Source organism: Xenopus laevis, chromosome 7L, assembly GCF_017654675.1.
Source record: "Xenopus laevis strain J_2021 chromosome 7L, Xenopus_laevis_v10.1, whole genome shotgun sequence".
Classification (NCBI taxonomy): Eukaryota; Metazoa; Chordata; class Amphibia; order Anura; family Pipidae; genus Xenopus; species Xenopus laevis.
In genome coordinates, this window is record NC_054383.1 from 121848262 (window position 1) to 121875826 (window position 27565).

General features: G+C 39.6%; 2 protein-coding genes across 4 annotated transcripts in view; one reads left to right on the top strand and one right to left on the bottom strand.

Annotated features, from left to right (window-relative positions):
* On the bottom strand, positions 1-17869 carry syngr4.L (synaptogyrin 4 L homeolog). 3 transcript variants are annotated; one of them, XM_041568328.1, is made up of 5 exons: positions 17656-17869; positions 9698-9821; positions 7310-7547; positions 2422-2561; positions 1-299 (listed from the first exon to the last, which is right to left on the bottom strand). In XM_041568328.1, exons 2-5 carry the CDS (start codon positions 9803-9805, stop codon positions 99-101), a joined length of 687 nt encoding a protein of 228 aa, XP_041424262.1. In that variant the 5' UTR covers positions 9806-9821; positions 17656-17869; the 3' UTR covers positions 1-98.
* Positions 17864-27565, top strand: part of LOC108696775 (transmembrane protein 143) — a 23820-nt gene continuing 14118 nt past the window's right edge. Inside the window, exons 1-4 of the mRNA XM_018226411.2 lie at positions 17864-17944; positions 21497-21718; positions 23575-23679; positions 25515-25709. Coding sequence (XP_018081900.1) covers positions 21518-21718; positions 23575-23679; positions 25515-25709 — 501 coding nt within the window. The 5' untranslated portion in view covers positions 17864-17944; positions 21497-21517. The remainder of the gene's footprint in view (positions 17945-21496; positions 21719-23574; positions 23680-25514; positions 25710-27565) is intronic.

Sequence of the window (27565 nt, forward strand, 5' to 3'; positions counted from 1 at the left end):
TCAGTGTGCCATCAGCTTTAGTCACATTGGGATATCGGTAATATCTGCTAGCCAAACATGAAAATCCACAACCTGCCTTATACATTCTTTGCAAAATATTACTCATTGAATGGATCTGTAACAGGGGAAGGCATACTGGAAGAAACAATGGTGGGTGGTGGCAGACTCGGTGGCTCTGCAATGTCTTCAACATGAACTCTGTCAGCGAGCTCTCTTCTTTTCAGTGACATCATCGACATAGTGTACGCATCAAGGTATTTTTCACGGAAATGTGAAACTTCCAGATATATCAAAATAACCTGCATAACAACACATAAAATGCAACAAAATATTTTTATTGGAGATGTTCCATGAGATCATCATAATGTATCCTGCACATCTAGTAGCATAATATATAGTAATATTGAAATAATGTTTTTTGTTTTTAAAAGGGGACCTGTCATCCTGAGAAATTATTCCAAATTCTTTTCTATGGGGTTTGACAAACAAAATAAACTTTACTTAGGGGCTGATTCACTAAGGGTCGAATATTGAGGGTTAATTAACCCTCGATATTCGACTGGGAATTGAAATCCTTCGACTTCGAATATCGAAGTCGAAGGATTTAGCGCAGATAGTTCGATCGTATGATCGAAGGATTATTCCTTTGATCGAATGATAAAATCATTCGAATCGAACGATTCGAAGGATTTAAATCCAACGATCGAAGGAATATCCTTCGATCAAAAAAAGTTAGGCAAGCCTATGGGGACCTTCCCCATAGGCTAACATTGACTTTGGTAGCTTTTAGATGGCGAACTAGGGGGTCGAAGTTTTTTTTAAAGAGACAGTACTTCGACTATCGAATGGTCGAATAGTCGAACGATTTTTACTTCGAATCGTTTGATTCGAAGTCGTAGTCTAAGTAGCCCATTCGATGGTTGAAGTAGCCCAAAAAAAACTTCGAAATTCGAAGTTTTTTTACTTTGAATCCTTCACTCTAAGTGAATCGGCCCCTTAGACTTAGTCTTGAAATTCGCAAAACATCAAGAAGACAGCAGCCATTTTGTGAAAACTGTTATTAAAGGAATTGTTCAGTATAACAATAAAAACTGGGTAAATAGATAGGCTGTACAAAATAAAAAATATTTCTAATATAGTTAGTTAGCCAAAAATGTAATGTATAAAGACTGGCGTGACTGGATGTGTAACATAACAGAACACTACTTCCTGATTTGCAGCTCTCTTGGTTACCATGGATTGTTACCAGGCAGTAACCAATCAGAGACTTAAGGGGGGGCACATGGATCATAACTCTTGCTTTGAATCTGAACTGAATGCTGAGGATAAATTGCAAACTCACTGAACAGTTACAGTATGTCCCATGTGGCCCCTCTTCAAGTCACTGACTAACTCTCCAAAGCAGTAAGTTGGGTTATCTTCTGATATGTTAGACATCCGCTCACTCCAGCCTTTGTACATTACATTTTTGGCTAACTAAATATATGATTTTTTATTTTGCACAAACATCTATTTATCCAGTTTGTATGTTTACACTGAACTGTTCCTTTAACAGAGGGCCAGCTTTGCTTTCTAACCCTGAGACACAAGGGAGCGGTAAGATGCACCACAGGAGATAATAGAGCTGTGTATATTGCATTTTAATATGGTTAAAGGGGTGGTTCGCGTTTAAGGTAACCTTTAGTATGTTATAGAATGGCCAATTCTAAGCAACTTTTCAATAGGTTTTCATTATTTATTTTTTATAGTTTTATAGCTATTTGCCTCTTTCTTTTGACTCTTTGCAACTTTAAAATGGATGTCGCTGACCCCTTCTTAAAAACAAGAGTTAGAGAGCTGAAAAGCAGGAAGTAGTGTTCTGTTCTGTTCTGTTCTATTAGACATCCAGTCACTCCAGCCTTTATACATTACATATTTGGCTAACTAACTATATTAGAAACATTTTATTATTTTGCACAGCCTATCTATTTACCCAGTTTTTATTTTTACACTGAACTGTTCCTTTAAGTATGAAGAACTTTATTCTGTCAATACCCAGATGTAGTTTGAAGACGGAGTCCCTGGGTGCCGGTTCTCTGTTTTTTTCAACCTGTTTGCTGACCATGCTTGCCTGCTGTCTGCCCTGACCTCTGCCTTAATGCTAACCCCATTTAGTTGCATTGGACTTTATCCCTGTCCCTCTATTCACCTGTTCATTATGTTTAGGGGAGACATTTTTCTAAGTTTTTTTATCCCCCTAAATGCCCCTAAAAATCCCATATAGTGAATAAAGAGCTGAGGAGTTCCTCACCATAGTTCACTGAGGTGAATGCTATATTCCCCCTTCTATAAGTATGCCCTATAGGGTGATTTTTACCTTTGTGCAAAATGACATGCAAAATAGAGTAATAACATCTAAATTAAAAAAAAAAAACAACTTACCCAGCAAAGAACTGAAAAGAAAGAGAAGGCAATAGCAGTCTCGGCCTCTTTTTTGCCAAAGGCAAACATAAAAGGAACTGTCATATTCCACTCGTGAGTAAGGAAGCAAAACCCGAATAACCAAAGCAAGGCAAAGAGAACTGAAGAGACAAGAGAAATGTTTTACAAATAGGGAAAGTCTTAGGCTTCATGCACATACTCACCATAACCCATTTCTTTAAGGATGGTTTATGGGAGGTGTAGTTCAATGAGGTCACAAGTACTGTCTTGAAAACTGTACCCCCTCATCATGGAGTGGAAAGGTACACGTCCTTCAAATGTTAATAGGATAATGAAATGAAGGTATAGCAATATTGACATTTGGATGATTGTTCTAGTGTGTCCACAAATGTATACAGCTAGATGTAGAGTGGAGTTTAAGAATTTTTAGACATTTGAAAATACATGAAAATCATTTAAAATGGCAAGATGGCTTGCAGGTTCACTGGGTTAGTAAAGAAGACTTTCCAATGCCGAAAAAAGTAGTCAGTCCCAGTTTTTCTTTAGAGACACTATAACTTAATTTCTTAAAATTTTCCATAATTATTTTATCTAATGGAAATATCAGCAATTTGAAGTAAACTTATTTTCCTATACTTATTTACCATGCCTCTGATGAAGCTGATAGAATCGGTGAAACGCGTTAGGCGAAGGAGATATCGCACAGGGCTGCAGGAAATATCACGAGGTGGACTGAAAGGAAGCCGGCAGGGTCACCCCTTGGAGCAACATAGCGCCCGATTTGAACTATATGCAATTTTTTTTAAGAGTGAAACGTGAGTGAAATATTTTAAAGAATTATATTTTAATAAAATACTATTATACTATTTTGGTTTTTATCTCTGTTTTTGGAGTCTGAAGACATGCGTACAGCTGGAGGGAGACATATGTGAGGATCCACATTATACGCCATACCAAACCATTGGTGTGTAAGTAGGCTTTGGCCATTCGGTGGAGGTTGTTTTGTGTTTTTTAGGGACCAAACACAGGAACGTTCACCATCACGAGTATAAAGCCCCAATCCAAATTCTGGTATGAATATTAAAGGTGGAAAGCAGTCACCCTTATAATAATTCATGCAAACACTGGGTGGCGCCTATATAATTGAACGTATTAATAATATATATAATTGCCACAGACGCTGATCCTCTCCTTTTTTGTATTTGGATATTTCTTGGACAGTGGAGAGACTGTGAGGAGATTGGCAAGAAATAAGTTCTAAACAAACTAACTATTTTAACTCATATAAGATTTATTTTCCTTTGGCTTTGTTTACCCAATCTTCAATGAAGGGAATACTGGCTTAGCTTAGTCCTCATGTAAATGGTGGCCAGGATCTGTTTTTGTAAGTCCATTTGCTGTGCAGTGATGACTTACTGTATGCATCCACCAAATGGTAAAACATGAGTTAAAGGGCATCTAAAGGCAAAAAAATAAAATCCCATTTGTACTTTATTTAATGAAAAAGAAACGCCAATATACTTTAATTAAAAAAAGTGTACAGTCTTTATAAGAAACCTGACTGTATGCAGTGAAATTCTCCCTTCATTTAATGCTGTGGATAGGAATTGTCAGACAGTCCCTAACTGCTCTGCAGGGAAACAATCATACTTATGAACAGCAGGGGGAGCCCCGCCTTACTTCCCAGCCATGCAGAACTCAAGCAGCTTTGTTTATGACGATCCCTAAGCAGCCCAGACCACACTGAGCATGTGCACAGTCTTGGTCTTGCAAAGATGTATAACAAAGTTACAAGATGGTGACCCCCTGTGGCCAACTTTGAAAGCATAAATCATTTGTTTCTTTGGCTTGTGGTGCAGTAAGTTCATGTTTATATTTAGTATACAAAATACAGCATTTCTACCCTTATTCTAGTTTAGACTTTACTTCCCCTTTAAATGCTCTTATGTATTATTATGTCTTTAATAATGAATGCAATAGATATTGATCTTACTCCATTAGCAATGTGTTGATCTCTGGTCCCTTGAGTACAGAGCAACTAGTAAAGGATTGTGACTACTAACTGCATTGAACTTTACAGTTTCAGCTTTAGCTAAGTGGTCACTGTCTCTCTGGCAAGTTGCTGGCAAGCTTCCTTATCATCCTACAGACTTCTTTCTATTTTGTTATATTCCCATTACTAAAAGCCATAAGGGTACCGTATATACTCGAGTATCAGCCGAGTTTTTCAGCACCCAAAATGTGCTGAAAAAGTCTTCCTCGGCTTATACTCCAGTCAGCTTAAAAGTTGCTGCTTACTCACTGATCTGAAGTATGCAGTGACTCCCACGTGCTGCTCATACTTCTCCCTCCTTGTGGCTTGATCATCCTTCCTTAGCCCTCAGCCCCTCCCCTCTCATCACTCAGTCCTCCCTCCTCAGCCCTTCCCCTCTTAACCCTCCGTGCTTCATTAAGGCTTGGGGAGGCTAAGCCTCCCCAAATCTGCCAGAATACTTGAAAAAAAAAATAGTTATGTTTATAACCTCTACAGGTTTGGGCAGTAGCGGAAAAAAATCTACAAGCATCCTATTGCTTGCCGTGATGTCACGTACGTATCAGTTATTTGTGCCAAGTACAAGACGTGCACTGCTGAATACTGGGAGTACAAGCGTTTTGATGTGTGAGCAGATAAGAGCCAGCAGCTCTAGAATGCAGACTTTGTACATCACCGTCTGGTATGTGAACTGTTTCCCAAAAGTGTCAGTGCCCTGTACAGGAGTCGTCGTGCCTCCAATAAATCTCCCATTTCAAGGCTGAGAGGCTCCCTTTAGTTTTTAGAGATCGCATTCATTTCTGGCAGCCATTGACTTTGGCTGGGGGTGTGACAGTAATCTCTCAGGAATAAACTCCTGCATGGGGCACTGACACTACAGCAAATATTCCAGGTCTTCTATTTACAGCCCCTGCAGTTAAGCAGTGACTTTAAACACAAAATATGTGCAAGCAGTGAAACAAACTTTAATAATATTGTAACATTGTGATCATTTTTTACATTACATTTTGCTTGTGTATAGTGTGTGCATTAATACATAAATATATATTATTCACTTACAATAGCACTCATTTTAATTACTTTACCAATGTGGGGACATAACTGTTCAGTGAGTTTGTAATTGATCCTCAGCATTCAGCTCAGATTCAAAAGAAACAGTTATGCCCCCCCTCAAGTCACTGATTGGTTACTTCCTGGAAAGCAAGAGAGCTGAAAAGCAGGAAGTAGTGTTCTGGCTATTATGTTACACATCCAATCACTCCAGCCTTTATACATTACATTTTTGCCTAACTAACTATATCAGAAACATTTTTTATTTTGCGCAGCCTGTCTATTTTTATTCTGTTCTTATTTTTATACTGAACAATTCCTTTAAATCATCAATGTCAATGGCCAAAATCATACAGTAATAACAAAAAGTCTGTGAGTCCAGTAAATGTAACTTTTAACTCAGGCTTCTGTATGGCTGCCATTAGCCTCCCCAAACAAAAAAAAACACCCTCCTCCTATGCTCTGCGTTCAAGTTTGTGAGCTAGCGTTGTCATTTCAGCTTTGAGCACGGAGTGGAAGGGCTCAGGAGGGTATAGTATAGTGTCAGCGCTACTCCTCTGTCTCTGTCAGTGCTACTCAGTTCAGATTTTATCAAGGATTCTCACCCTTTGCCCCATTTTCATAGACATTTCTCTGGGTTTCTTATACTTTACCCTATTTGTATCCAGCAGTGCACTAGCAGAATTTAAATTGTTTCTGTGCAATTATCTATGCTGCTAACACTTGTACACAAGATAATATGCCATTTACCGTATATACTCGAGTATAAGCCGACCCGAGTATAAGCCGAGGTACCTAATTTTACCTAGGAAAACTGTATTGACTCGAGTATAAGCCTATACTATATACTTGCTATATAAGTGAAACAGAAAATTATCAAAGATCGGTGCGCTCACAATTGAAAAAGTAAATTGCCGGTACCTAAAACGAAATATAGTGTAGCGTGCTTCTTTCCAGAGGTTAATGAAACATCAGAAATGTATTAAACACACATATATATTCAGAAATACGTATAGGAGTAATTTTTTTAAAAGCTCACATGTATTTCCCCCTTCAACACAGCTCACCATTTCCGACTGCTTTTTGTCTTCTGTTTTGTGTCCCAGCATAGCTTTCCTGCACAGTCACCTTTTTCAGCCCCTCTTTCTCCAGTCTCACTATGCAGAGATGGCCACTTTTGCCTGCAGGGCCACATTTTACTTTCACACAGCACAGCTACCTGCCCACTTCTCCTTCTAACCGGATCTCAGGACAGGCATGCAGGGAGGATTCTGAAGTTTAAGGAGCCTTAAATCACGCGGGTAAGGGTTTTTTGACCTAAAAACCTAGCATTTGGGTAGGGGCAAGCATTAAAAAACAACTGACATGCTGACTCAAGTATCAGACTTTTTCAGCACATTTTGATTTTTATATACGGTAATTGGCCATGTCCTAAAATGAATTTCTCACCCCTAGGCTTATAATCAAGTCAATCAATTTTCCCAGTTTTCTTAGGTAAATTTAGGTACCTCGGCTTATACTCGGGTCGGTATGTAACACTGTTCATAGCAGGGAAACTTGCAAGATTTTTCACATAGCCTGTACGATGAAATGTTGTAAATGTATGCCAGTGTATGTTTTCTGTAGCAAACACAACTCATATAAGGTTACAGTGGCCCTTTTAAATGTCTAATTCTACATGATCCTATACATTGTGGAGTGAGAAATGTATTAAAATTGGAGACCATACATTCCCAAATTTGAGTTGCACCTTAATTTCATAGCACAAAAGAACCTGTACACATAAGTTGTCAATAAATAACTTACTAGAGATGGAAAGGTCAGTAATGTTGATGACCTTTTTAATCAAGTTCCTTCTAAACAGTGGCTTGACGATATCCAGTATGACAAATAATAAACAAACTATGCTGCCAAGAATGCCAATGCTAATGCCATATTCACAGGCTGTGCTGTTGTCATTTAGGGTACAATTCAGGAAAGATGAAGTAGGCAGATTCTGATATCCTCCAGATAAAAGTGACGCACAAACGATAATGGAGCAGATCTACAATGTATTACGAGAATTCGATTACAATAATGATCTGATAAACAAAATCTGATGGTAGATCAGTTACAAACACAAATGATACTAATTACTGGCTATTACACTTCTCTTTAAGGTTTCATACACTTCTCTGTGTGTTAGCTCCAACTTCACTTTAAGGGGAAGATTTATTAAGGGTCGAATTGAAAATTTGAATTCGAATTTTGCATTTTTTTCATTGTCAAAACTGTCAAATTCGACTAGGGAATTATCCAAACTCAACTTCAGTTTTTTAAAAAGTTCTAATTCCATTATTAATAGTTATCATTTTCGAGATTTCTCATACTCTGTCCCTTTAAGAATTCGAATTTGACTATTCACACCTAAAACCTGCTGAATTACTGTATAAGTCAATGGGAGAGGTCCAGTGACCAATTTGGAGATGTTTGTAGCCTTCCTGACATTCGAGTTGTTTTTCGAAGAAAAAACTCAAATCAAGTTTGGTCGAATTCGAATCAAATTTGATTCGAGTTGGTCGGTAAAATTCATCCGAGTTTGGCATATTCGATTTATATAATAAATGACCCCCAATTGAATTTCGAATAAAACCGAATTCATGTGAGTTAAAAGAAACTCACATGAATTCGAAATTCGACCCTTGATAAATGTGCCTCTAATTATAAAAGTGACTTGCTCCTCAGTTCTCTAGCCTTTTTATACTCAACACCCCAGATTTATCAGGGTTACAGTTTTTTTTAAAAAAAATTATATATATATATTCCCTTTAAAGAAAATATCATAAACAAAGAAACTGGACATACAGTAATGGTTTTTTACTTGAATTTGTATGTAGAATTAACACTATATGAGGACCAAAGGATCCTGCCATGACCAGATCTTTAAGCAAATAATAGACACTTGTTTTGTGAGACTTATTCAGCTGGGTCAATGTCAAAACTAACTGACACACATATGAGGTCCAGCAGATTTTTTGAAAAGAGTTAGGGTAGTGGGACACAGTAAAATGTGTCGCCTGCAATTTTTATGCGTGGCTGTGGGTGACAAATCTCCCGAAAATGCCTCTCCATTGGCAATCAATTTTTACCAAATGGGTGATGATGCACATTTAAATGCTATATCTGTATAATATTACATAGAAGTTAGAAATTTAAATAAGGAGTGTTTAAAGAGGTTTATGATACTTTTCTTGTTGGTTTTTCATGTTTTCATTGTTAGAAATAATTGAACCAAGTGAAAGAAAAGATGTGCTTCATCGGAGTATAAATTGAGCTAACAGTGTATATATGTTTAGACCAATGGGTTTAGCACATGAAGAACATCATACAAAATCATTTGATTTGACAATCAAATCAGTATACTCACCTGATTCCACCAGTCACATAGGTGTGTAAACATCATGAACAGGGTGTAATAAACTTTAGCTTTAACCATTGATCCTAGTCTGATGCAGGTGTGCTTGCTCATCTTGCACATAGAAACAAATGAACCCCCTCAGTTATATCAATCCTGGAGTGCAGCCCTGCGTATGTATCAACTCTAATTTAAGAAAATAATTGCAAAGCTGTCTAAGGAGCATAACCGTATTTATAAATTTAAGAAGTTAATTGTATGCACAAAATCTGGAGTAAAGTGAATTATATCTGTATATCTGTATATGTAACATAAAAAAATAACACAAAGGTGACCCAGTGCTTAATTTCTTATTATGGACACTCTGGTGGAAGACTTTGTATTTATAAAGTTTTACACATTACGTGGAATTTAATAAAAAAATGTACTTGCCACTAGGGATGCACCGAATCCAGTATTTTGGATTCTGCCGAATCCCCGAGTCCTTCGCAAAAGTTTCGGCCGAATACCGAACTGAATCCTAACATTTTTACTTCCTTGTTTTGTGACTAAAGGTCACGCGATTTCCCTCCCCGTCCCTAATTTGCAAATGCAAATTAGCATTTGGTTCAGCCGAGCAGAAGGATTTGCCCGAATCTGAATCCTGCTGAAAAAGGCCGAATCCCGAACCGAATCCTGGATTCGGTTCATCCCTACTTGCCACTAAACTGTTATATAAATGCCACAGACCAAACATGCAACAAAGGTAATTACAAAGGTAAAGTCTTAATTTCTAATTCAGCATAAAATATATCCCTTACCAGAGTTAGCACCCTCCATATGGTAAGAGGTCGGAATATGAAAGCAGTGACTGGATTGTCCATTATGCTCCTCTGAACTGAATTAAAGAGAGGTCTGAGGTGTTCCATTTTAAAGTGATGTATCCTGTCACAAAAGAGATTACATGTCTCCATTTCTTCAAGTAAATACATTTTAGACACACTTCACTGAAACTCGTAAACTGTACATAAAGCCTCAAAATAAATTATTATTTCAGTTCTAAAAAATGCATTACTGAAATTTAAGGGACATGGGGCTGTTGTACTGAACTGATAAAGGACAGCTCTAGGACTGTTGTGGTACACATTTAAAGGAATTATTCAATATAAAAATAAAAACTAGGTAAATAGACAGGCTGTGGAAATTAAAAAAAAAATCACTATAGTTAGTTAACCAAAAATGTAATGTATAAAGGCTGGAGTGACTGGATGTCTAAAATAATAGCCAGACCAGTACTTCCTGCTTTGCAGCTCTCTTGGCTTCCACTGACTGGTTACCAGGTAGTAACCAAACAGTGACTTGAGTGAGGGGTGGCCACATGGGTCATACCTATTTGCTTTTGAATCTGAACTGCATGCTAAGCATCAATTGCAAACTCACAGTTTTGTCCCATGTGGGCCCCCTTATAGTTGCTGACTTACTCTGAGTTAGAGAGCTACAAAGCAGGAAGTTGGGATATCTTTTGATACGTTAGACATCCGCTCACTCCAGCCTTTATAGATTAAATTTTTGGCTAACTATATGATTTTTTATTTTGCACAACCAATCTATTTATCCAGTTTTTATGTTTACACTGACCTGTTCCTTTAAGAGAGGACCAGCTTTGCTTTCTAACCATGCGACACAAGGGAGCTATAAGGTGCACCACAGGAGATAATGGTGCTGTGTACATTGCGTTTTAATATGGTTAAAGGGGTGGTTCACCTTTAAGGTAACTTTTAGTATGTTATAGAATGGCCAATTCTAGGTAGGGATGCACCGAATCCACTATTCGGCTGAATCCCAGAATCCTTTGTGAATGATTTGGCCGAATACCGAACCGAATTGGCCAAATTAGGGGTGGGAAGGGGAAACCATTTTTTACTTCCTTGTTTTGTTACAAAAAGTCACGTGATTTCCCTCCATGCCCCTAATTTGCATATGCAAATTAGGACTTGGTTCGGCCAGGCAGAAGGATTCGGCAGAATCCGAATCCTGCTGAAAAAGGAAGAATCCCAAACCGAATCCTGGATTCGGTGCATCCCTAATTCTAAGCAACTTTTCAATTGGTTTTCATTATTTATTTTTTATACTTTTATAGCTATTTGACTTTTTCTTTTGACTCATGCAGCCAGTGGCGGAACTACCGGGGGAGCAGGGGGTGCAAGCGGGCCAGGGTCCGCACCCTCTCAGGGCCCCCCGGCAGCCCGCGCGCCACTGAAATGCGAGCCGTACGGAGGGGGGCGGGGGCCTGGCTGTGCGTCACGCACCAAGGCCCGCCCCCCTCTAGTTACGGTAATGTTTGCAGCTTTCAAATGGTCGTCACTGGCACCTTCAACTGCTCTGTAAGGCTACAAATGTATTGTTATAGCTACTTTTTATTACTCATCTTTCTATTCAGGCCTCTACTATTCATAGTCCAGTTTCTTATTCAAACCAATGCATGGTTGCTAGTTTAATTTGGACCCTAGCAACCAGATTGCTGACTTTGCAAACTGGAGAGTTGCTGAATAAAAAGCTAAATAACTCAAAAACCTTAAATAACAAAAAAAATAATAAAACCGATTGAAAATTGTCTCAGAATATCACTCTCTACATCATACTATAAGTTATCTCAAAGGTGAACAACCTGTTTAAGTGCCATGAGAATACAGCAGTTTGACTCTCCTGCCTACATTGCTGTAGCCTCATATGACCCACTCTTCTAGGAGCCACATTTTCTAAAGTCTGCTCAGTAGCCTATTGTGTGTAACAGCAGTCTGGAAATTGTAAGCCAGATAAAACATTCTGTTCAGCAATTTAGGAACAAAATATACAGAAGGATGGGGATCAAGATTTATTATCTTCTTTCCCTTATCTACGAACTTTAAAAAGGGGATTTTCACCATATTTAGGCTCTGTGAGGGTCATGAATAGTGGATAGTCTTCTCCTAAATGTCATCTAGGTAAACAACAACAGATCTCAGTTCTATAAAATAATAATAATTATTAAAGGGATTGGATGGATACTCGTAAAACTCATCCGTGTGGATGACATCAGTGATTGATATTATGATTATTTGTCAAACCGTCTTGCAAGAGTTTGAGAATTATATTTTCAGAGATCTGGTTGCCTGCCTAGATGACATCTTGATCTTTCTAAGGCTACCCATTGTTTCATGTTCGGAAAATTATTTAGTACCTGAAGAAGAATCCCTTTTATAAAAAATGTCTACTTGTGTAGCCAAGCTTATTATGTTTCAAGTTTCTTAAATTTCTGCCAACCTGGATTACACCAATACCATTCAGTAATTTTTTGTTGGCTTTGTCAGCCATTTAAACAAATTGTTAAAGGCTTCTCTCGAGCATTCTTAAATCAGCCCTTTCGTTTTTTTGAATTTGTTCCTCTATAGTTTTTTTTTTTATTGTTATTTTGGCCTGTAGATATTTGAGATTCTTTTCCCCAGCAAAAAATTCAAAAGGTTGGCAGGTTTTAGATGGCAGGCTTTTTTTTTGCCTGCCTGCGTAGTAGTTGTATGAATAAATCACATGAGATTTTAGGAACTCTTGCATGTTTTTAGTAGACAAATGTGCGAGCCTGAAGGCTTGAGCATTCTTAAATCAGCCCTTTAGTTTTGTCTGACCTTGTTTCTTTCCACTTTCTTTTTTTATTCATATTTTGGTATGTAAATATTTGAGATACGGTCAGCTAACAGCTATTCATGATTACACTGTTCTTATGTCTAACCATGTTCCTGTCCACTCTTTTACCATTAGTGTGGCCTGTAGAACTCGACATACAGTCATCTAACATCCATTCATGACAAATTGGATGACCATATCTAAGGGGACCATTTTTTTCCATGAATCTCAAAAAATTGTGGTTTTCCTATTTTTTTAAAAGCTCTAAAAAATTTAGATTAATTAAGGGGATTATTTACTATATTCCGAATGCAAAAATCATGAAATCACGAATTTTTCAGAATTTATTAAACCCAGACGATGGAAAAGTCAGAATCTGAAAATCCGGAATCTCAGACCTATCGAGGTTGCATATAAGTCAATGGGAGAAATCCCAATGATTTTTTGATGTGCGCTGGGTTTCCTGCAATTCCTTCATAGTTTTTGGAGTTTTCGGGTGAAAGTTCTGAAAAAAATCTTGAAAATCAGATGGAAAAATCCGAAAAGATCGCAAAAATTAGATTTTTTTACAGCAAAGCAAATATTCAGGAAAATGTAATAATAAATAAGCTTAGAAAAACCGAGCAGATTTGATCAGAGTTTGTAGCAGAAAATATTGGGATAAATTCGGACTTTGATAAATAACCCCCTAAGTGTTAAAACCATGAAAACCTCTAATACAAAACTTTGTCAGGTAAAAGTTGTCGAGGTCCTTTAAAAGTCTACGGGAGCTGCACTGATCCTATTGGACTGATTTAATCAATTTGGACTTTTAGAGATTTCGGTTTTCAGATTGTTCAGTGTTAATTTTTATTCGGATCTTTTAATAAATGTCATGACTTTTGTAGTTATAGAGAAAGTGACTTTAGTCGTGTTTCAAAAACATCTAAAATTTGACCTTTGATAAATAGGCCTCCAAATGTAAAGCCAAAGCAATGGCATTCTCGAATGTGTATTGTTCAGATTTTTATAGGTCACAATAAAAAAATAGTGGTCAACAAATGCATGACTTTGTTTTCAGACAAATGTTATGCACCCAACGTTAATTTGTCTGAAAAAATCTGACTACTTTATCTGGCCAACATATCTGTACCCTTATTAGTCACAGATCGCACAATACAAATATAGGAGACACTGAGTTATTTCAAGTTGGAGCAAAACTGAGTGTTTGCATTAAAAAAAAAGTTGCAAAATAACGTTACAATTACATGGGCATCTTGGAATACCGTTCACTTTATTGTACAATTGCTAATGTCAAGTCTGAATGATAGCATAAATGATGTAATGTAATATGAAATAACACACTTGGGGCATATTTATTAAGGGTCGAATTCTGAAGTTGAAAAACATCGAAATTCGAATTCAAAAAGACCAACCAAAATTAAGTCGAAGGTTTTTTTGGCCGAATAGGTCAGTTTTTGATCTAATAGGTCCTTATTCGGACGAATTCGAATAGCATGAATCGAATTAATACCGCATTTGAACTAATTCAATTCGAAGTTTTTCACCCGAGAAAACTTAAATTTTTCAAAGTCCACCAATTGACTCCAAATGGGTTCTAGGTCCCCCATAGGCTAAAACAGCAATTCGTCAAGTTTTAGATGACGAATGGTAGAAGTCGCATTTTTAAAGAGACAGTACATCATAAATTTTGATATTTGAATTTTCTAATTTTTTTTAAAATTTGAATCGAATTTGGACTATTCCCTATTCGAAATACACAAAAAAATAGCTTGAAATTCAAATTTTTTGGAATTTGAAAATTCACCTCGACCTTTGACAAATCTTCCCCTTGTGTACCGGCATAACTAGAAGCTTTGGGACCTCAATAAACTGGCAAAAGTCATGGCTCGCCAAGATATGGGGCCCAGCATCATCATTTTCACCTGCTATAGCTTTTAAGTGAAACATTCACCAGAAGTGGTAAACTCCTTGTTTTAGAAGGATTTAGAAAATGATACCTTCAGAATGAATACTTAACTAGCAGATAATTAATATAATAATAAGTAACCAATTAAAGATTCTTACCATATTGACATACATATAGCATTAAATATTGTCTATTTATAGCTTGAGTCACCATTTTATGATGGTATGTGTTCTCCCGCAGAGATCACATGACAGGAAATAATGTTGCTCTAAATGGAACAGAAAGATGTTTGGGAGTAAAAGACAGAGCTCTGTCTAGGGCTGCCACATTTTGCCAAGTGGTAGATCAGGCGGGGGGTTTCTAGGGGTGGGCCGATGATGTTGGGGCGGGTCTGATGACGTGGCGATTGCCGGTTGGCTTATCACTGCACAATTCACTTTTAAGTCCTGTCCGGATATTCTAATTTGGAAATACAGGCAGTTTTCACCAGGACAGCCCTCCTGAAAACCAGACAGGTAGTAACTAGCTCTGTCCAACCTAGCATGTATGTGTGCACAATTCAAGGGTGCAGCCCTTGGAACTTAAAATTGTGATTTTCTTTTTAATACTATCCAGTGGTACATACTACTAGTAAAGTATACTTTTGAAAATAGTTTATTTTGATGAAGCAGGGTTTCAAATATGGGCTCTTTTATGTGACATATTTTTAGAGACTTGGGTCTACCAGTGCCTTAATTAAACTGGAATATATATTCAAATGTATATTGCCCTTTTACATCTCTTACATTGAACCACCATTTTGTATGGTCTGTGTACTGCCTCAGAGATCACCTCACCAGAAATAATGTAGCATGAATAAGTGTGGGAGCAAAAGACAAAACTTTATCTGTTAATTGGCTCATGTGACCTAACACATATGGTTTGTTTGTGTGCACTGTAGGACCCCAGGGGGGCGGCCCTTAGTTCTTAAAGGAGAAGGAAAGGTTAAAACTAAGTTAGTCTTATCAGAAAGGTCCATCTAAATATATCAGTAAACCCACAAAGTAATGCTGCTCTGAGTCCCCTGTCAAAAGAAACACAGCATTTCTTTCCTTCTATTGTGTACACATGGGATTCTGTATCAGACTTCCTGCCTTCAGCTTAAACCTCATTGCCCTGGGCAAGAGCATGCTCAGTTTGCTCCTCTTCCCCACCCCCCTCCCTTCTCTACTGTAATCTGAGCCCAGAGCAGGGAGAGACTCAGGCAGGAAGTGATGTCACACCATGTTAACACTGCAGCGCCTATCCTAAACAAAAAGAGAGTTTCTAGAGCTTTTTACTCAGGTATGGTAAAACATTCTACAGAATAAATATAGCATTCTAGCTTGCACTATTGCAGCTAATCTATTGGCAATAAAATGCCTCCGTAGCTTTCCTTCTCCTTTAAAATGCCAATGTTCTATTTATTATTACCCAATGGCACATACTACTGAAAAGTGTTATAATAAAAATTGCTTATTTAGATTAGCTGTTTATGCAATATATTTTTACAGAGACCTACATTGTTTGGGGGTATAGCTTTCCTTTAAAGGTACATTGGATTGTTCCACACACATTTCTAATAAAAACAATCCCCCTTCTCCCACTGTAAAACTATCTTTGGGGGCTTGCCTGTGAAAATGACTACTTTCTGAGGGTAAAAATGGGGGATTGCATTGTTTTTATAAGAATCGCTGCCTTGTTGAAGGAGAAGTAAAGCCTAACTAAAGAAGTAGCTAGAAATTTTGTACATTATGTTTTGTGCTTCTGTACCAGCCCAAGGCAACCGCAGCCCTTTAGCAGTAAAGATCTGTGTCTCTAAAGATGCCCTAGAAGCTCCCCATCTTCTTTTTGAAGAATTAAGGAATTTCCACCTGATTTTCAAGTTTTTTTCGGATTTCTCACTCGAAAATTTCGAATTTCTTATGCTTTTTGCCCGAAAACTTTGGGCTATCGCACGAAATCCAACGCACATCAAAAAAATCATTGGGACTTCTCCCATTGACATATGCAACCTCGACAGGTCTGAGATGACGGATTTTCTGATTCAGACTTTTCCATCCTCTGGGTTTAATAAATTCTGGAAAAAAAATGTCCAATTTTTCGTGATTTTTGCATTTGGATTTTAGTAAATAACCCCCTTAGAATAGAAATGTCACAATATAAGGCTGATTAGTAATTAATACAGATAATTACTACATGGCAGCACAGAAACCAGTGCAATTAGAATCAGAATTTAATAATCAGCCCTGTAGCATCAGCTTGTATTACAGACAAACCTTATTTTCTGCTGGATAATTAGCGACGACCCCATAGCTTATCTTCTCAATTAGTCAGTTTTTCCCGACCCACACCCACCAGATATCTGCCCTCCCTCCACACGCGCCTGCCCGACTTCCGGGTTCCTTTTATAGACCCGTCCCGCTGATGACATCACAAAAGGGACAGGGCGAGCAGGTGCCCGGCTCCCTGTGGGGAGTGCAGGAAGAAGAGCTCGACCCGAGCCAGCCAACAAATGGTGGTGCGAGGTCGGCCCGAACCTGACCGACACGCAGGGGCGATCCTGGCCCCTCTGCCGCCTGAGGCAGCAGCAGTTGCTGCTGCCCCCTCCCCCGGAAATTCGCTCTTAATGTACCAGGAGCAGCATTTTTGCTGCCCTGGTACCTAGTAGGGCGCTGCCACCTGAGGCTACAGCCTCAACTTGCTTCATTGGCAAGGCACCCCTGCCGACACGCGTGTATTGGGCCGGCCCACACATCACTATTCTCAACAGCTGCTCAGAGCCCACTGAGCATGTGAGTGTCACAGACATTTTCCAAGATGGTGACCCCCTGTGACAAGTTTGAAGTCCTGGATCATTGCTGCTATTGACAAGCTGAAACTTTAGTCGGATGCAATAAGTTCAGTATATAATATGGCATTTTTAGCCACATTCATTTTTAGAGCTTAGTTCTCCTTTAAACAATTGGATTTCCCCTACTTCACAGCTTTCCCATTTCATTAGCCCCTCTAAACCTACAATCCACCACAGGTAAACCAGAAAAACCAACTCAGAACGCTAGTGTAACGGTATGTCTAAGAATTTTTAAGGAAAATGGTTGCACTCGATGTTGCCCTCACGTCATCACTGACTGACACCACATTTTGGAAAGCAGAGGCTCCTCATATATCAACGCTGTTTTACACTTTTACCGGTTTACATGCCATACCCCTATTCTCTTTTCGAGTGGATCAACTTGTTATGACAGAACAAAGCGGAGCGATAAACGGTAAAGGCGTCGTAACGGTCCTTTTGCCCACGTTCACCTCAGCCCCGAACTGACTGGCGAAGCAGCTTTGAGCGGGAAATTGCGCGCATGCGTGACGGACTCTCTGAGGCTTCGCGTCTGGACTACTCCACCGGAGTGACGTCATTGTCAATGGACGACTGGGGCGCTACTGCGCAGCTGCGGGGTTGGAAATCGGCTCTGCGCGCATAGAGGTTAGCGCTTTTGTTTTGGGTATTTGTTGGGGGTGGTGTGTGCGCCGGCCTCTAGCTGTGAGCCAGGCCCAAGGACTGTTTAACTACATGTGTTTTATCCTGTCTGCTTGGAACGCATGTGCTTGTGCAGATATTTCTATACCTTTGCATGACAGACTACACCTGTCACCTTATGTCTTGTTTTCTTTACCAGCCTTCACTACGGCTCTAGCAGTGAAGATTTCCACCCCGATGATCCCCCCCCCACATTCATTTGACATGGCAGCATAGAAATCACTCCAGTCTGCATCAGGACTCAGCCTGTAGCAACAGTATCAGGGTTGCCAGGTCTAATTTTAGAAACCAGCCAAGTCAGCTACAAAACTAGCAAAGAGTCACTTCAAGGGTCAGGGCACACAGGCAGATTCGGGGAGATCAGTCGCCCGGCAACAAATTTCTTCGAGGCGACTAATCTCCCCGAACTGCCTTTCACTGGCTATAATGAAAATCGCTGGCAGGAAGGCTCCTTTTTCCGAAGTTGCCTTAAGTTTCCTCGTGAGGCGACTTCGGAAAACAAAGGGATCCGAGTGCTTTCCCGTCGTGATTTTCATTCTAGCTGGCAGGGGAAGGCAGTTTGGGGAGAATTGTTACCCCGAAGAAGAGGATATTTGTGGCCGGGCGAATCTGACCGTGTGCCCTGAACTCAAAAGTAGCCAAAAAATAACACAATAGGTGCAGCGGAAAAAAAGAATAAATGAATTTATGTGAAAATACACTTCTTTCAAGTTTTCACCGTTTTGCAAATTTTTACATGAAGAAAATGGGACAGATTCACCCGTCACCAGGGGTGTAACTACAGAGGGGGGCCCTGGACATACAATTCATATACAATTTCAATAAATATTGGTAAAACAGCTCAACCTCTAGACATTTTGGTGGCCAGCAGATTTTTGCCCCAAAATTGTATGAAATTGATGATAGTCACTGAAAAATGTGAGAATGGGTACGAGAGACTGGGGAACAGAGCCCAAAATCTGGTATCTCCCGACTTCTACACAAGTCAGTCCCGTTGCATGCTGGGTAGTGTAGTCTTACATTAAACTTGGCTGTCGGCAAAATGTTAAACAAAAACGACATTACCCAGCATGCATTGGGAGTCACAGGCTTGGCACATTAGGGCAACGAAAAACTTTGGCTGGTTTCCAAAGTACAAACTAGCCAAAGACCAAAAAAGTAGCCCAAATCCGTACCTTGGCTAGTTTGTACTTTCAAAACCTGCCTGGGCTTTAAATTAGTAGCCCAGTTTGGCTGAAAAACTGGCAACCCTGATCAATGTCTGTGAGAGCTATAACCACTTGTTCTCAAATACGATGACACCTCCATTGTTCCCAATGTTATTTACTTTTAGTATGTTATAGATTCGAATGTCGCATTCTAAGCAGCAGAAATAGTCTTCATTATTTTTTATAGTTTTTTTTTTCTAAAGATTAGCTTTCTTCTGACTTTCCAGCTTTCAAAAAGGGGTCACTGACCCCATCTAAAAACAAATGCTCTGTAAAGCTACAAATGTGTTATTATTGCTATTTTTTATTACTTATATTTCTGTTCAGTTCCTATTTATATTCCAGTCTCTCATTCAAATTCATACATGGTTGCGAGGGTAATTTAGACCCTAGCAATCAGATTAGGGCCAGAACTAGGGGTAGACAGAGTAGGTACGTGCCTAGAGCACAAAGCTGGGGGGCGCCAGGCACGCACCTTCTCTGTTGCCTACCCCATGTCCGGTCCCCTATCTTCCTGGTCTATTTTGGCTTCTGGGCATGCACGTGTCGATGTGAGCGGGCCAAGCGGCAGTTGGCTTATGCTCACATCCAGCCGGGACCGGCCAGGTTGCCTGGCCAGCATGGCCCAGCTCTGAATCAGATTGCTGGAAAGCTGCTGAATAAAATGCTAAATAATTTAAAAACCACAAATAATAAAAAATGAAAACCAATTGCAAATTGTCTCAGAATATCACTCTCTATATCAATACTAAGGGGGTCATTGATCGAAATCCGAATTGTTCTGATTTTCTAACTAAAAAAAAGTCTGACCAAACAAGAATGCACGATGTGCCCTTATTTATCCATAAAACACGACAATCGAAAAACGAAAACATAAGTAAACTGCAACTTTTTCAGATTGTCACCTGAAAAATCCCAATTTTTCTGATTTGACCGTAGAAAAGTCAGAATTTTTTCATGAAATTGGCGGAGAAGCCCGAAATGTTTGGATTATCATACAAAACCCAGTGCAGATCTTCAGATTGCACATAGGACATCTGCCATTGACTTCTTCCTAGCTCTGTCCATTCATTGGCTCTCTTATTTAAATAAATGCATGGTTGCTAGGGTAATTTAGACCCTAGGAATCAGATTGCTGGAGAGCTGCTGAATAAAAAGCTCAAGAACCACAAATAATAAAAAATGAAAATCAATTGCAAATTGTCTCAGAGTATCATGCTCTACGTCAATACTAAGGGGGTTATTGATCAAAATTCGAATTGTTCTGATTTTCTAAATAAAAAAAAGTCTGACCTAACAAGAATGCACGATTTGCCCTTATTTATCAATAAAAAAACACAGCTATCGAAAAACTGCAACTTTTTCGGATTTGACACCCGAAAAGTCAGTATTTTTCATGAAACCGTTGGAAAAGCCTAAAATGTTGGGATTATTTTACAAAACCCAGTGCAGATCTTCAAATTGCAAATAGGACATCTGCCATTTACTCCTACAGGACCTCGACAGGGAGAAGATGGAGTATTTTTTCAGTATTTCTAGAATTCGGACTTCAATAAATAACCCCCTAAAATTTAACTCAAATTCAAACAACACCTTTAATAGGGAGGGAAGTTAAAAATACAAGAAGGCCGGTGTTTTTTTCCAGCAAATGTGACAACCATAAAATACATAATGCATTTCCCTGGTTATACATTTTCTCGTTTTTTTTTCCCGGCCCCCTTCAAAAAATTTAAAATGGGGGTTCTGTTATAGTATGATGGTTGAAGTCGGCGACCCCCCCCCTCCCAGAGTGCTGCTTTAGAAAGACAGAAGGTGAAAAATGAAACTATAAACTTCAATATTACAAAAACAAATAGAAAGTAATTGAAAAAGTCTTTATTTCTAGTGAACTGTCTGAAACCAACTGCACTGGTAAAAATGGTGGAAGCTGAACCACCCTTTTAATTGGCTCCTGATTATACTGACCATACTGCATGTGTATGTGATAGGGACCTTACGTTTTAAGCCCCACTAGGGCAAAGAATGATGTGAATGATACATGTATAATCTATGTAATATAGTATAGAATATGTCTACACTATATAAATCAGTTGTATTTCAGTGTTGGCTTCAGAAACAGTAGTTTAAGTTTTATGACGTATGGTCTGTAGTAATAAATTGATTTAAGGTGTATTTGGAGACCAAATTAATCTGAATGTTTAAGAATTTTATTTTACTTTAAAAAATTTCTATTTAAAACCAAGTCTGAAGTAGTCTGTATGAACAGGTATATACCTCTTTTATCTTTTAGGGAATAGTCGTAGCATTCATAATGCTGTACACAACTATGGGCGCTGTTCGACTAGCATCTGGGGTTGGACTTCCAGTTGCCCGTGGCATGGGAACACTGGCTGCTAAAATGGCAGAATACAGAAAAATGTGGAAGCCAACTGAGCCAAAGGATTGGGCGATGCAATATCAAGAACGATATATACCTTTAACCAAGTGCCAAATTGTACAGCATCTAATTCAGGTGAGTAGAAATATTCCTCTATCAAATCACTTAAAGGGGATCTATGGTCGAAAACTATAATCCCCCTTAGTCTTTGGGGAATTAAAATAAGCATATTTCCAATTGCAAAGCATTATTTTTTATTAGCCGTTTTCGTGTTGTAATCACGTTACCTTGCAGCAAAATCTTTTCCCCCACACAACCACTCATTTCAGCAGCCCTGAAAAGCTTCACGGCCAGCGGCCATCTCTTCTGCTTGGCCCGCCCACCTCTTCTGCTAGTCACGCCCAGCTACCAATAAAAAACGAGTAGGCAGTCTTGTTTACAGACGCCAGCTGGATGTGCGTGTGCCTCACTATATTTATAGAATTCTATTGTTTCTACTGTATATCTGGCGATTCAGCTCTACAAGTGTGTAATGAAACTAACGATCTTTCTTGGAAAGATCTTTTCCAAGAAATATCGTAATTGTTACGTCTATGGCCACCTTTACATATGGCTTCCTTGAGAAGTGAAGGAGACAATGGACTGGATAGGAAGACTGATATCATATAATACACATTAATCATTTGGTTGGACTGCAGATACTGTACAGACTTCAAGCGCTCTCTGACAATGATGTTTTAAAATGTTTTTATGACAATAGAAGGCCAAATTCTACTGCATTTAAAGCAATACCGAAAAGGTTCCTTTAAAAATCATAGGAACGGATCCATATCAAGAAGGTGCTGCACGTCGAATAGTTTCCAGAAAAAGCCGCCCCGCCGAACCTTTGTGCAGCTGACCCTCTGACACAGCTAACGGATCTTCTGCGTTGTTTCAGTGGCGCTGGGCTGGGGTGGAGCGATCCTTCCATAGGCTGAAGTCCTGTTTTCATTTGTAATCAGCCTATGGAATGATCGCTCCGCCCCCAGAACAGCGTCACTGAAATAACGCAGAAGATCATTTAGCAGTGCCGGAGTGTCTGCTTAATGAAGGTTTGGTGGGGCTTTTAGAGGAAACTATTCTACGTGCAGCACCTCCTTGATAAGGACACGTTCCTTTGATTTTTATAGGAACATGACGGTAGCGCTTTAAGGGGCAAATTCACTAAGATGCGAAGTTGCGCCAGGCGTAACTTCGCCACACTTCGCCAGGCGTAGTTTCGCCAGGGCTCCGCAAATTCACTAAAATCCGAAGTTGCGCACAGGGGTAGCGTAAGGTTGCGAAGTTGCGCTAGCGTTGATTCGCTATATAAAGCGAAGTTGCGCTAGCGAAGGCTAATTTGCATACGGCGCGAAATTCAAATTTCAATGGAGGAACACGTATCTGCACTACAAATGGCTAGAAAACCTTCAAATCAGCAAATAAAATTTTTATTTTGCCCTACACATGTGCCCACTGTCTAGGTAAGTTGCCATGAGTCAGGAAATGTAGGAGGGAGGAAGGGGAGCCCCAAAAAATTTTCGATCTTTTTCAGCCTATCAGCCATCATACACGCCAGCGTTTTTTGGGACTTAGAAAAAAAATTGACTTTTTTTTAAACAATCCCTAGCTACTCTATTGCGCTTCGCCAGGTCTGAGGTGGCGAAGGAAGTCTAGCGTAAAAGGTGTAGCGTTGAGTACACTGCGCAAGTTAGTGAATTTGCGTAGTTTTGTTGCTAGCGAAGATTCACCTGGCGTAAGGTTGCGAAGTAACACTAGCCAAAATACGCCAGCGTTCGTTAGTGAATTTGCGCAGTAGCGAAAATGCCAAACGCTAGCGAATTAACGCTAGCGTTCGGCGCTTCGCGCCTTAGTGAATTTGCACCTAAATCTCCCTGCATTATAATCTATGCAATAAATATATTCCAGTTTTAAGAATTTAATTTTTTTTTAATAAATACAACTTTTTGTAGGACATTCACTGTGATAACTCCGAAAGACGCTCTTTCTTGTCCTTTGTAGACCAGCTGGAGCACAGCCTTCTTCAGCCCTACCACTCCACCCTTGAAGCACTTCAGGTAAATTGTACATTTTCTCTCTTCATCAAATGTTATTTTATTTGTGCCTTGTAGGATATAGAGTAGAACCCCACTTTTATATACCCAGAAATTCTGTTTTACTTGTAACTGTGCCGATTATTCAAGGTCAGTTTCAAGTAAGCCCAGTTAGGTTTTTCTCACGTTTTATGGTTTCCTGGAATTTTTGTTGATTTATTTTTGTGGTCCCCTGGAAACTGTAAAAGTGGGGTTCTGCTGTAAGTGGGATTAATCCTGGCCGCACTGAATCTAAATTAAATTCACATGACAAACAGGAAGTAAGAACATTTTTAGTGGTTCTCTTTCCTGCTGATTTGCATATGCACATTAAGGGTCAGGGCACACAGGCAGATTCAGAGAGATTAGTCGCCCAGCGACAAATCTCCTCTTCTTCGGGGCGACTAATCTCCCAGATCTGCCTTCCCGCTGGCTAAAATGTAAATCGTCGGTGGGATGGCACTCGGAGCGATTCATTTTCCGAAGTTGCCTCACAAGAAAATTTTGGGCGACTTCGGAAAACTAATTGCCCATGTGCCATCCCGCCGGCAATTTACATTTTAGCCAGCGGGAAGGCAGTTCTGGGAGATTAGTCGCCCCGATGAAGAGGAGATTTGTCGACGGGCGACTAATCTCCCTGAGTCTGCCCGTGTGTCCAGACCCTAAGATTCGGTTTGATATTCAACCAAATCTTTCACAAATGATTCTGGATTCTGCCAAATCCCAAAAGCTTGGATTCTCTGCATCCCTATTATTATCGAAATAATGTAACTATTTATTGCCAAGTAATTAAAATGTTGCTCAAACTTGGCTTGACTGGTTATGAACCTTGTTTTTTTAATTTTGTGGGACTAATTTCACTGTATTTAGGGGGATCATTTTTTTTTTTGTCTGCCTTTACCTTTTAAGAACTAGGCCCGAATAATTTTCTGTGCTGCCTAAATGTGTTAGATACACACCAGTGTAAGAAATTGCCACCCTCATATCAATAGTTTCTCCCTTGTGCATTCTACAGACTTGTAGACTTGCATACTCAAGTAACATTTTTCCATCTTACTACAGGTATAGGATCTGTTATCCGTAAACCCGTTATCCAGAAAGCTCCGAATTATGGAAAGGCCATCTCCCATAGGCTCCAATTTATCCAAATAACCCAAATATTTAAAAATGATTTCCTTTTTCTCTGTAATAATAAAACAGTAGCTTGTACTTGATCCCAACTAAGATATAATTAATCCTTTTTGAAGGCAAACCCAGCCTACTGGGTTTATTTAATGTTTAAATGATTTTCTGTAGACTTAAGGTATGAAGATCCAAATTATGGAAAGATCCGTTATCCGGAAAACCCCAGGTCCCGAGCATTCTGGATAACTGGTCCCATACCTGTATAATACACATTCACAATAGTGATACGCGGGTCGAGTTTTTCTCGACCCAGACCCACAACCGACTTCCACGTTCCATTTATAGACCCTCGCTGCCCCACCAATGATGTCACAAAAGGGGCGGGGCAGGCGTGACTCTATAAAACAGGAAGCGGGCATTCTAAGGTCGCGGGCAGGGAGAACAGGCAAAAGTGCTCAACCCGAACCCACCCACAACCTGCAAGAGGAGCAGCAAGGTTGGGCCTGCACATCACTAATTCACAAGCCAGTCTTGAATCTTGGAGCCCAAGCCAGGCAAAACGTGTTTTCAAGTTAATACACTGGTGGCGTCTAACATATTGGCAGCCATTTTCTTTAAAAATTAATATTGGTGCCTTGTTTTTAAAGAAATGCATGTACGAATATGCAAACTTATATATTTAATTTCCTCCAAAGTTACTCTATGATCCCATTAACCCAGACCGCGATGCAACATTGGAGGTACCTTTAATGGATTCAGAGAGACTTCTTAAAGAAGAAGAAGTCTTGAACCAACTGCAACCAGTGTTGGATCAGGCCAATTTCAATGTCCTGTCAGAGGATGCCCTAGCGTACGCACTCGTTGTTCATCACCCTCAGGATGGAGTGCAGGTAAAACATCCAGATAAGCTTTTTTGTGTTTTCGTATAAGATAGCATAATCATTCTTTTTTTACTTTCCATGGTGAAGGTCGTGCTGCTTGTTTGTGTTTGTTTCCTTTGCTTTTATGAACTCTCCATTGAATATAAATATATTGCTTGTTATTCATCGCAGTAAAAAGATATGTGGATAACTAAGGGTACTGATTTTCTTTATCGTAGGTATAAATATTTATGCCATTCTCTGTGATCAGGCTTCAGAGAGCATTTGCGTGTGTAAAAGCAGAAATGCTATAGTTGCCTACAGGCAGAATAGGAACGCTCCCAGCATTCACACAACAGTCTGGGAACAGGAACGTAATGTGCTAATCAGTTTGGTTTTTATCTACAATATATTTCCTTGTTACCCTTAGCCATACTGAGACAGGTGGGTGTTTTGTGTAGTTAGTATGTATCCCCAGATGTCCCATAAACAATAATGGAACTGAATCCACTGCAATTGAACATCAGTTCAGTGTGAACTCTGATAAAGAGTGTTCTTGGGAGCATGTTTACTAACATTGGAGATAACTATGTCCAAAGATCTCCAGAGATGTTGCCCATAGCAACCAATCAGATCTTTGCTTTTGTTATTTTAACTTTTAGGTGACTGTTTAAATCTGATTGCTAATTGGTTATCATGGGCAACATCTCCGGAGATATTTATCTCCAAAGTTAGTAAACATGCCCCTAAGGGTCCCCATACACTACAGTCCTGCGCGGGTCCATTTTATGGAATCCATACCCGACCCCTACCTGCAACCTGGACCCGCAACCTGCATTCTTACTTGCCCGCGACCCGACCCGCAAGTACCTTATCCGCAACCTGGACCCGTGACCCGCTGTCGCTGACCATCAAGAATCAGGAAGTGCTGTCATTGTAAACCGGAAGTGACATCATCGGAAGTAGGAGTGATCAGAAAAAAAGGATTAAAAATTGCTATTGAGAAGACCCGCGACCCGCAGAACCACCGACCCGCGTCTATACCAGCACCCGGAACTTTTTTTTTTGCGGGTACCCGGCCCACTGCAAGACTTTACCATACACGACTCGTTTAGTCTGCAGCTTATTGGGCATTGTATGGGGCCCTCTAACGGGCTTCACTGATATTTGGTGGCCAAAAGTCTGTCAGATGTCGATCGGGCAGGGTTAAAAATCCCGTTGGATCGAGGACCGAATCGGTTTGTTGATGCAGTCCTGGATCCGACCACCTATATGCTCAACATTGTGAAGAGATCGTTGGGCCCATGATTGGATCAGCCCGATATCGCCCACCTCAAGGTGGGGAGACATCCGCTCGTTTGGCAAGAACAAGATGAGCACCATTCCCAAGAGGTCCATCTTCTCCTGGTCTTCTCCCGGTCTCCTTGCACCCCACCAGAAAGGCAAGACCTATTAAAGGAAAACTATACCCCCAAAATGAACACTTAAGCAACAGATTACATCATATTAAGTGGCATATTAAAGAATCTTACCAAACTGGAATATACATTTAAGGAAATCTACACGTTTCGATCATTAAGGTATTCATCAGGGAAAATCATACAAAATAAACTAAAGAAAAAGGCATGATTTGCCCTTGATGAAGACCTTAACGATTGAAACGCGTAGGGCCTATGCTTTGGGGCCACTTTTGTAGCTATTTTTCTTTTGATGAAATAAAATTTAAATAAATAAAAATAAATTTAATTTCTCTGTTTTTTGGAATGCTTTATCAATTTTGGTGACTCTTCTGGGGAGTCCTGTATTGCACCTCATTTTGTTTTGTTGGGTGTGCGCCTTCTATTTTTGCTAAAGCAGACAGCAAACTGACAGATTTCTAAGTCCTT

Bases quoted from the DNA above. Each gene is read 5' to 3' on its own strand.
- syngr4.L (XM_041568327.1), bottom strand. From the start codon at position 9,020: ATGTGCAAGATGAGCAAGCACACCTGCATCAGACTAGGATCAATGGTT. The intron at 7,548-8,909 runs GTGAGTATACTG...AATACATTGTAG, and splicing joins TATGTGACTGGTGGAATCAG to ATCTGCTCCATTATCGTTTG. The intron at 2,562-7,309 runs GTAAGTTATTTA...TTGTCTCTTCAG, and splicing joins TACTGACCTTTCCATCTCTA to TTCTCTTTGCCTTGCTTTGG.